We start from the raw sequence: 10,971 nt of genomic DNA on the forward strand, positions 1-10,971 counted from the left end.
GAGTTTGGCGCTTTGTTGAGATTCGGGCCGGAGTGAAACGGGAACCCACGCCCGGGGGCGGATAATGTTCACTGCTCTTATAATCGGGCCTGGGGCCGCACTCGGGGTGTGTGAAACCCGCGTCCCCCCGGGGTTCATTAACCCGCCGCCCTCAGACCTGCTGCAGCCTCGCCACCCGCGCATGCTCAGCTCACACTGCCCGACAATCAGCCTCTCCCGCGCATGCTCAGCTTACCTCCTGTTGTTCCGGTTTAAAGGTCAAGCCACGCCCCTCACACACTCCGATTGGTTGGAGGACCCGCCGCCCGCTCGGTCCTCCAGCCTCGCCCCGCTCTTCCTATTGGTCTGGAGCTCCCGTCAATCACCCGGGCAGTGTGAACTGAGCATGCGCGGACCTTGGTAGCAGCCGCTGACACATCAGGTGAGAGAGCTCAGGGAGCGGGTTCATGAACCCCGGGGGGACGCGGGCCGCTCACACCCCGAGCTCAGGGAGCGGGTTCGTGAACCCCGGGGGGACGCGGGCCGCTCACACCCCGAGCTCAGGGAGCGGGTTCATGAGCCCCGGGGGGCCGCGGGCCGCTCACCCACCGAGCGCGACCCCAGGCCCCATTAATAAAACACTCAACATTATCCGCTTCACAAACACCCGGGGTGGGCCTCAGGCCTTGAACAAGAGCCTCCGGGCCGGGCGTTTGCCCCGAGCGGGGCGGCAGCTGCGGGGCTTTCTCCGGGTGACAGGCCCGGGGTAACGGCCGCCATCTTGAGAGGCTCAGGGGGCAGCAGGGCGCATGCGCGGCCCCCTTGGCCAGTAACCAGGAGGAGAGAATATTGTCAATTTCTATCCTGGACTCTCAGTGATGACTTTTGTAAACTTTTACAGGCTGTGAGAAGGGCAGCATTTACACACCGCAAACTCAGACCAACAGCAACAACTTACCTTTATATAGCACCTTTAAAGCGTCACAGTAGCGCAGTCAGACAATAATTGACACATATACTTTGTTTATGGTCCAGTGCACTGACACAAAGTTCCTTCACAACTGTAACAATTTTATTGCGGTTGCTGTGAAGGCTGTGCTCACTCTGCTCGTATACCTGGTCTCCAAAGGAGGCAAAACAGGACTAATGCTGCCGAGCTCAGCTCTTTTTGATCAGAAAATATCAACTGTTTCGCCTCGCCAGGAAATGCACAAAAGAGGCAGCAATGCTGATTGGCTGCCCAGGAAAGTCTGATTTAGATTAAACTCCTTCACCCAGAGAGTGCTGAGAATGTGGAACTTGCTGCCACAGGGAGTAGTTGAGGTGAAGAGCATGGATGTATTTAAGGGGAAGCTGGATAAACACATGGGAGAAAGGAATAGAAGGAGATGCTGATAGGGTGAGATGAAGAGAGATGGGAGGAGGCTCGTGTGGAGAATAAACACCACATGGACCAGTTGGGCCGAATGGCCTGTTTCTGTGCTGTACAATCTGGGTAATTCTATGTAATAAGAGAGGAAAGAATGTTCCATAGAAACTAGAATTATCTGTTCTGCATTTTAATCCTGAACTTATAGTGATGACTTTTGTAAACTGCTTTCACAGGGAATATCATCAGCCTCTGAATGTGGAAGGAGAAATGTTTGTCTGTTCTGTCGGTGGGAAAAGATTTCAACATCAGTGTGACTGGAAAAGCACCGAGACACACACACACCCGAGTGAGTGTTCCAGTGCACTGACTGTGGAAAGAGCTTTAACCAGTTACACAGCCTGAAAAAACATTGCCACATTCACAGCGGGGAGAAACCATACACGTGTTCTGTGTGTGGACGAAGCTTCAACTGATCGTCCAACCTGGAGAGACACAAGGACACCCACACCACGGAGAAACCCTGGAAATGTGGGGACTGTGGGAAGGGATTCAATTACCCGTCTGAGCTGGAAACTCATCGACGCAGTCACACCAGGGAGAGGCCGTTCACCTGCTCCATGTGTGGGAAGGGATTCACTATCTCCTCCAGCCTCACTGCGCACCAACTTGTTCACTCTAATTAGAGACGATTTAAATGTTCTGACTGTGAGAAGAGCTTTAAAAGCAGAAAGCATCTGATGGAGCACCAACGCACTCACACCGGGGAGAGGTCGTTCACCTGCTCCGTGTGTGGGAAGGGATTCATTCAGTCATCGAACCTGCTGACACACCAGCGAATTCACACTGGGGAGAGGCCGTTCATCTGCTCCATGTGTGGGAAGGGATTCGCTTCATCATCCCATCTCATTGAACACCAACTTGTGCACTCTGACGAGAGACCTTTTAACTGTCCTGACTGTGAGAAGAGCTTTAAAAGCAGAACTGCTCTGTTGCAACACCATCACACTCACACCCCGCAGACACCATTCACCTGCTCTGTGTGTGGGAAGGGATTCACTCGATTATCCACACTGCTGATTCAGCAGCGAGTTCACACTGGGGAGAGGCCGTTCACCTGCTCCGTGTGTGGGAAGGGATTCACTCAGTCATCCCACCAGCTGAGACACCAGCGAGTCCACAAGTGACTGCAGGATTCTGCTGTTATTGCTGCTGTTAATCACATCCAGGACTGAACCATGTTCATTCTGACAGTTGGGGTTTATTCTGCTGATAACTCCTGTAACTGGGCTGGAGTTTAATATTCTGGATAGATGGCAAATAAATCAGCTTTGTTTTAAACACATTGTTGTAGATTTTTGTCTTTCCCACCTGAGTGTTTAGCATCACCTGGCTGGAGCTCAGAAAGGACAATCTGGGGGAGGATCGTACGGCGGGAACAGAACTTCAGCCTGGACACAGTCCTTCAGGGCCACACTGAGAGGGGCAAATGGCACTTTAGTCTTTCTCATCTCTCTTCACTGACAGCAAAGGCTCCGTGTGGGTTAATCTCGAGGTGTGTGAGAAACATGTCCCAGCCGCTCTCTGCCATGGTTCAGAGCTCCTAGGCACGGAACAGAAGGCTCCTTTAGGAATGTACCCCAGTGCTTTTTTTTAATGGCCTTATTAACTTGTGTTGCTACTTTTAGTGATTTGTGTCTCTGGATCCCTGGGTCCCTCTGCTCCTCCAGCCCATTTAGACTTTTGGGGGGGGTGGGGGAGGGATTCGGTGGCACCCCCTTTGGGTCGCTAATGTCACCGGGGCTAACTTTAGCCCCCCAAAAAAGTTAGCGCCCCTGTGCATTAAATTCAGTGGTAGCGCCCCAAGCAGGAGGCGGGGTGCTACTGGAAGCGCTCCCCTCCCTCTTGAGGCGCTACCAGTGAATTCTGCGGCGCTTCGTGCAACAGCGCCACGCCCGTCGGCACATAGCACCGTGTCATAGCAGACCTCCCTCCCTGATTAAAGGGGAGGGGCCTAGCACTGCACACACCAGGGCCCTGCTGGACCACCGGGGAGCGGGGTGTCGGATCAAGAGGAGCGCCGGGCTGAGCGATCGCGGCCGGCACCCCGAAGAAAGGGGAAGGGGGCAGGTGCTGGCAGTCGGCCAAAATAAAAAGTTGCCGCCAGACACCTGCCCTTTAAGTGGCGCCGCCACGGCTGCAAGAACGACCCCTGACCCTGTCGGACATGTCGTCCGGCGGTAGCTCAGGGGTAGCAACCCAAGGTTGCAGCCGTGACCCTGCGCATGGCGATGACGTCATTGCCGGAGGTGCAGTGCCGCGGGGTGCTACCGACTACCGCCGCCGCTAACCTCCCGCTGAATATCGCGGGAGGCGCAAAGCAACCCAATTTCTCCCCCTTGTTGTCCAGGTAGTGTGTGGCCTCCTTATTCTTCCCACCTAAACACACCACCTCACACTGATCTATAGTGAAATTAATTTGCCAATTACACTCCCATTCTGAAATTTATTAATATCTTCTTGTTTTGTCTTCCTCAGTATTAACTCCACCTCCCAATTTGGTGTTATCGACAAACTTTGAAACTGTTCTTCTGATTCCCGAGTCCAAATCATTTATAAACAACAGTGGTCCCAGCACCAATCCCTGTGGAACACCACTTCCCACCTTTTGCCAGTCTGAGTAGCTACTCCCAACCCCTACTCTCTGTTTTCTGTTTTGTGACCAGCTTGCTATCCATAAACAGTCTGTAAGATCGACAAGATGACCCAGGTCAGGCCGTGTGGAGTGAAGGGCCAGGCAGCAGAATGGATGGAAAGATGGCTACAGAACAGAAATCAGAGGGCTGGAGTTAAGGGAAGTTTGTTGCGACCTTTCCATTTACACTCACTGGTTCCCCTCCCTCTCCTCCGCGGAAGGTGCTGACTCTGGCTGGGTTCAGTTCTACACTCACTGGTTCCCCTCCCTCTCCTCCCCTGAAGGTGCTGACTCTGGCTGGGTTCAGTTCTACACTCACTGGTTCCTCTCCCTCTCCTCCCCTGAAGGTGCTGACTCTGGCTGGGTTCAGTTCCACACTCTCTGGTTCCCCTCTCTCTCCTCCCCTGAAGGGGCTGACTCTGGCTGGGTCCAGTTCTACACTCTCTGGCTCCCCTCTCTCTCCTCCCCTGAAGGTACTGACTCTGGCTGGGTTCAGTTCCACACTCACTGGTTCCCCTCTCTCTCCTCCCCTGAAGGTGCTGACTCTGGCTGGGTTCAGTTCTACACTCACTGGTTCCCCTCCCTCTTCTCCCCTGAAGGTACTGACTCTGACTGGGTTCAGTTCTACACTCACTTGTTTCCCCCCCCCCCCCCCCCCGCTGAAGGTGCTGACTCTGGCTGGGTCCAGTTCTACACTCACTGGTTCCCCTCTCCTCCCCTGATGGTGCTGACTCTGGCTGGGTTCAGTTCTATACTCACCAGTTTCTCTCCAATCTGTGACCCATGTGCCCAATCTCCATGTGTGAACCTCGACAGTGAGTGTCGACAGGCTGTTCCACTGTCCTCACCTGAGGCCTCACACGTGTGTTTTCCAGCAGGGTCACTGGACCCGCCTCCCAATGGCTGTGGGTAAAGGCGACTGAGTCACAGTAACAGGAGGGGCCCAGGTTTAATCCTGTCTGTGTATCCTCCCCGTCTAATTCCCAGTAAAAGCTGTTTACAAAAGTCGTCACTGTAAATAGGAACATAGGAACAGGAGTCGGTCATTCAACCCCTCGAGCCTGTTCCGTAATTCAATGTGACCATTGATGATCTGTATCTTAACTCCATCTTTCCACCTTCATTCTGTAACCTTTACTATCGTCGCCTAACAAAAATCTAGCACATAGTTTTGAAATTTTCAATTGGTTCTCAACCTCAGCAGTGTTTTGGGGGAGAGAATTGCAGATTTCCGTTACCCTTTATGCATACAAGAAATAGGAGCAGGAGTCGGCTATAGGGCCCCTCGAGCCTGCTCTTTCCCGCCCTATCCCCATATCCCTCAATTCCTTTAGTGTCCAAATTCGATCTCAGTCTTGATTATTCTCAATGACTGAGCACCCACAGCCCTCTGGGTACAGAATTCCAAAGAGTCACATGCCTCATCTCAGTCCTAAATGGCCGACCCCTTATCCTGAGACTGTGACCCCTAGTTCTAGACTCTCCAGCCAGGGGAAACAGCCTCTCAGCATTTGTGTGAAGTTGTGCTTCCTGACATCACTCCTGAATGGCCTGGGTCTAAATCAAGGTTGTGTCCCCTTGTTGTGGACTCCCTGATCAGAGGAAATAGTTTCTCTCTATCTACCCTGTCAACTCCTTGAATCATCTTAAACACCTCAATCAGATCACCCCATAATCTTCTATATTCAAGGGAATACAAGCCCAGTCTGTGCAGCCTGTCCTCAGAATTTACAAATCTCAGCTCTGGAAGTACAGGATAGAAATTCTCAACAGACAGTTCTAGTTTCTCGGGAACATTATTTCCTCTCTTGCCCCTCCTAAGCTGTAAATCCACCATCCCACACACTCTCCCACTTCATCACATCCTCGCTGTTTGAAATCCAGATTCATCACAGGCTCTGAATTTTCTCCCTTTCTCTCCTGAAGGTGCTGTGTGATGGTGGGGTTCGGCCCCAGTCACTGTCTGCCCTCCAGTACCTCGCCAAGTGGTAATTCTGAGCTGTGAGCCTATACTGAAGGTGCTGTGTGATGGTGGGGTTCGGCCCCAGTCACTGTCTGCCCTCCAGTACCTCACCGAGTGGTAATTCTGAGCTTGTGGGTCTATAGAGTGAGCTGCCAGCATTTCGACCATGGGGAGCACCACAGCCGCCATCCCTGGCTGATTCTGTCTGGCAAAGTTGAGGCCAATAGTAGCACAGCAACAATAACTTGCATTTACATAGCGCCTTTAACATAGTAAAATGTTCCAAGGTGCTTCACAAGAGTGGAATCAGTCAAAAATTGACACTGAGCCAGAGAGGGAGACATTAGAACTGGTGATGAAAAGTTTGGTCAAAGATCTTAGGGCCTCGGCATCTGAAGGAACGGCCACCAATGGTGGAGCAAAGGAAGTGGGTGTTGCACAAGAGGCCAGAGTTGGAGGAGCGCAGGGGTCTTGGAGGGTTGTAAGGTTGGAAGATGAGAATTTAAAAGGCTGAAGCCACAAAATAGAAAGCAGTCCCCCCCCAGTACAGAATGTGGCTCACTACTAACAGGAAGGATGTTACTTTAACTACTGTAGGTGCAGAGAGGTGAGCCATTGTCCTGGTGTCAGGCCATGGCTCAGTTGGTAGCACCTTCACCTCTGAGTCAGAAGGATTGTGGGTTAAAATCCTACTCCAGAGACTTGAACACAAAACATAGAAAAATAGGAGCAGGAGTCAGCCCTTCGAGCCTGCTCCGCCATTCAACATGATCAAGGCTGATCCACAATCTCAATACCATATTCCCGCTCTCTCCCCATCCCCCTGGATGCCTTTTGTGTCTAGAAATCTATCTATCTCCTCCTTAAATATATTCAGTGATTTGGCCTCCACAGCCTGCTGTGGTAGAGAATCCCACAGGTTCACCACCCTCTGAGTGAAGAAATTTCTCCTCATCTCAGTCCTAAATGTCCTATCCCGTATCCTGAGACTGTGACCCCCTTGTTCCAGACCCCCTAGCCAGGGGAAACATCCTCCCAACATCTAGTCTGTCTAGCCCTGTCAGAATTTTATACGTTTTAATGAGATCCCCTCTCATTCTTCTAAACTCTAGTGAATACAGGCCTAGTCGACCCAATCTCTCCTCATACGACAGTCCTGTCATCCCAGGAATCAGTCTGGTGAACCTTCGCTGCACTCCCTCTGTGGCAAGTATATCCTTTCTTAGGTAAAAAGATCAAAACTGCACACAGTACTCCAGGTGTGGCCTCACCAAGGCCCTGTATAACTGTAGTAAGACATCCTTGCTCCTGTACTCAAATCCTCTTGCAATGAAGGCCAACATACCATTTGCCTTCCTAACTGCTTGCTGCACCTGCATGTTTGCAAATCTTGGCTGACACTCCAGTGCAGTGCTAAGGGAGTACTGCACTGTCGGAGATGGCATCATTTAGATGAGATGTTAAACCGAGGTCCCATCTGCTCGTTTGGGTGGATGTAAAAGATCCCATGGCACTATTTCGAAGAAGAGCAGGGGAGTTATCCCCGGTGTCCTAGCCAATATTTATCCCTCAATCAACATCACAGAAACAGATTATCTGGTCATTATCATATTGCTGTTTGTGGGAGCTTGCTGTGCGCAAACTGGCTGCCGCATTTCCTACATTACAACAGTGACTACACTTCAAAAAGTACTTCATTAACTGTAAAGCGCTTTGGGACGTCCGGTGGTCGAGAAAGGCGCTATATAAATGCAAGTCTTTCTTTCTCTAAATATCACAAACAGATGCACAATGAGGGAAATTAATCTCTGTACCTTTAATTAACGGCGACATGGAGCGAGGGAAATGAATGAGCTTTAAACACTATGTCCACTTGTCACTTAAGTGTCTGAAGCTCAGAACCGGAACTCCAGGGAAACACAATACTGAACATGGCGGATGCTCTTACCCAGAGTGCCCCGCGCGTGTGAATACGGCCTATGTCCATCAGCAGGGGCGCAGCGCGCAGGCGCGGGAAGGGCCTTCCGGAGAGCGCCTTCCTGCGCGGAGCATGCGCGGTGCGGCTCCAGGACACTGAGCGGGGGCGAGCGCGGCTTCAGCAACACCGAGTGCGCGTCTCAGGCCCCGAATCAGAGCGGCCGGGCCCGGCGGACGTGCGGCCAGGGCCCCGGCACCAGGAAACCCAGGGTGCAGCGCCTCCCCCAGACAGGAGAAACCACAACTGGATCGACACAGCAGAGCCGCAAATCCAGAGCCGGCTTGTATCAGGGCGGGCGCTGGATGCGGAAGTCGCTCCCTGGCCGCCTGTGGAGGTCTTTTTGTTGCATCAGTTTGAGCTGGAGTGGAGATGGAGGAGAAGCTGCTGGGTTTAACCCCCAGTACTTCTGAGCCCAGGAGGACCCAACAATTTCCAATGTGAGACTGTCAAGGGAGGTGGATTCTGGGGGTGATTAGGTTGTTAAACAGACACTGTCCGTACAATGTAAAAGAGTATTGTTTTAGGAATAAGTATTTCTGTACAGGCTTTTAATCTATTTTACATCTACAGATTTTTTATTCATTCTTGGGATGTGAACGTCACTGGTAAGGCCAGCATTTATTGCCCATCCCTAGTTGCCCTTGAGAAGGTGGTGGTGAGCCACCTTCATGAACCGCTGCAGTCCGTGTGGTGAAGGTACTCCCACAGTGCTGTTAGGGAGGGAGTTCCAGGATTTTGACCCAGTGATAATGAAGGAATGGCGATATATGTCTAAGTCAGGATGGTGTGTGACTTGGAGGGGAACTTGAACTTGATGGTGTTCCCACGCAACTGCTGTCCTTGTCCTTCTAGGTGATGGAGGTTGCGGGTTTGGGATGTTCTATCAAAGTTCTGGTTGAGTTGCAGATGTATAAAGTTCCTTTCCTTCGACCCCCTCCCCCTCCCACCTCTCTCTCCTCCCATAGAGGTCAGAGTCGTGTGTAGGCCCAGACCAGGTGGCGGATTCCCTTCCCTGAGGGACATTAGTGAAACAGTTGGGTTTTTATGACAGTCCGGCAGCTTTCATGGTCACTTGTTTCTAGTGCCGGTCCCACAAATGACCAGATTCATTGAGCTCAATTTCACAACCTGCCTTTGTGTTTTTGTGGGTTCTCTCTCACGTTCCCTTTTACCTGTTTGAAATTAATTTTGCAGGGTATTAGAAGGGGAGGATTTGCAGACTGTAAGCTCAAGCCAAACATTACATCAAGATCTGACCGAGTCACTCGATTCATCAGGACCTGAATATCATCGGCCTTTGAATGTGGAAACAAAAAGCACCGTTCACAGCGGGGAGAAACCGTACACGTGTTGTGTGTGTGGACGAGGCTTCAGCCGATCACTTGGCCTGTCGAGACATATGCACAGTCACACCACGGAGAAACCGTGTAAATGTGGCGACTGTGGGAAGGGATTCAGTTCCCCATCCCAGCTGGAAACTCATCGGCGCAGTCACACTGGGGAGAGGCCGTTTACCTGCTCCGAGTGTGGGAAGGGATTCACTAATTCATCCAATCTGCTGAAACACCGGCGAGTTCACACTGACGAGAGACCGTTCAGGTGCTCTCACTGTGGGACTGGGTTCAGGCAGTCATCTGACCTCACTGTACACCAGCGCACTCATACTGGGGAGAGGCCATTCACCTGCTCCGTGTGTGGGAAAGGATTCACTTGTTCATCTCACCTACTGACACACCAGCGAGTTCACACTGGGGAGAGGCCGTTCAACTGCTCTGCATGTGGGAAAGGATTCACTCAGTCATCAAGCCTCACTTCACATCAACTTGTTCACACTGATAAGAGACCTTTTAAATGTTGTGACTGTGAGAAGAGATTTAAAAGCAAAAATGATCTGCTGACACACCAACGTACTCACACTGGGGAGAAACCATTCACCTGCTCTGAATGTGGGAAGGGATTCACTCAGTCTTCTGACCTTTTGATACACCAGCGAGTTCACACTGGGGAAAGGCCGTTCACCTGCTCCGTGTGTGGGAAGGGATTTACTCAGTCAAACAACCTGCTGAGACACCAGCGAGTTCACACTGGGGAGAGACCATTCACCTGCTCCGTGTGTGGGAAGAGATTCATTCAGTCATCCCACCTGCTGACACACCAGCGAGTTCACACCGGGGAGAGGCCATTCACCTGCTCAGTATGTGGGAAGGGATTCACTCAATCATCCCAGCTCACTACGCACCAACTTGTTCACAGCAGTGAGAGACCTTTTAACTGTTCTGACTGAGAAAATATTTAAAAGTAAAAAGTATCTGCTGACACACCAACACACTCACACTAGGGAGAGGCCATTCACCTGCCCTGTGTGTGGAAAGGGATTCACTCAGTCATCTAACCTGCTGACACACCAGCGAGTTCACATGTGACTGCAGGGGTTGGATTCTGCTGTTATTGCTGCTGATGTTATAACTAGGCTGGAGTTTATTATTCTGGATATATGTTAAATAAATCAGCTTTGTGTTAAACACATTGTTGTAGATTTTTGTCTTTCCCACCTGAGTGTTTAGCATCACCTGTCTTATTTACATGCGCTCCCTAATGAGTTTCCATTTCTCCTCCATTTACAGATGCTCCTTGACCAGTCACCATTTCTCCTTCATTTACAGACGCTCGAGCCGTTTCCATTTCACCTCCATTTACAGATGCTCCCTGACCAGTCACCATTTCTCCTTCATTTACAGACGCTCCCTGACCAGTTCCCATTTCTCCTTCATTTACAGACGCTCCCTGAGCCATAGAAGATAGGAGCAGGAGTAGGCCATTCACCCCTCGAGCCTGCTCCGCCATTCAATGAGATCATGGCTGATCATCCAAATTCAGTACCCTGTCCCTGCCTTCTCCCCATACCCCTTGATCCCTTTAGCCTTAAGAAATATATCTAACTCCTTCTTGAATATATTTAATGAACTGGCCTCCACCGCCCTCTGTGG

The 10,971-nt window shown here is 51.2% G+C and overlaps 2 protein-coding genes across 3 annotated transcripts; both read left to right on the top strand.

The window, feature by feature from the left end:
- Window positions 1-338: 338 nt before the first annotated feature.
- Window positions 339-2,689, top strand: LOC147118958 (uncharacterized). Of its 2 annotated transcripts, none has more exons than XM_085984692.1 (2): window positions 339-421; window positions 1,585-2,689. In XM_085984692.1, exon 2 carries the CDS (start codon window positions 2,089-2,091, stop codon window positions 2,533-2,535), a length of 447 nt encoding a protein of 148 aa, XP_085840818.1. In that variant the 5' UTR covers window positions 339-421; window positions 1,585-2,088; the 3' UTR covers window positions 2,536-2,689. The 2 variants fall into 2 exon arrangements, with proteins under 2 accessions (XP_085840818.1, XP_085840817.1); XM_085984691.1 differs by lacking the exon at window positions 339-421 and adding an exon at window positions 483-1,474.
- A 5,355-nt stretch (window positions 2,690-8,044) lies between these two features.
- On the top strand, window positions 8,045-10,506 carry LOC147118959 (uncharacterized). The gene is made up of 2 exons (XM_085984689.1): window positions 8,045-8,421; window positions 9,179-10,506. Exons 1-2 carry the CDS (start codon window positions 8,354-8,356, stop codon window positions 10,266-10,268), a joined length of 1,158 nt encoding a protein of 385 aa, XP_085840815.1. The 5' UTR covers window positions 8,045-8,353; the 3' UTR covers window positions 10,269-10,506.
- Window positions 10,507-10,971: the final 465 nt, after the last annotated feature.

This window comes from Somniosus microcephalus, chromosome 4 (assembly GCF_052327205.1).
Source record: "Somniosus microcephalus isolate GS21.2 chromosome 4, FLI_Smic_1.0, whole genome shotgun sequence".
In the NCBI taxonomy this organism is placed as follows: domain Eukaryota; kingdom Metazoa; phylum Chordata; class Chondrichthyes; order Squaliformes; family Somniosidae; genus Somniosus; species Somniosus microcephalus.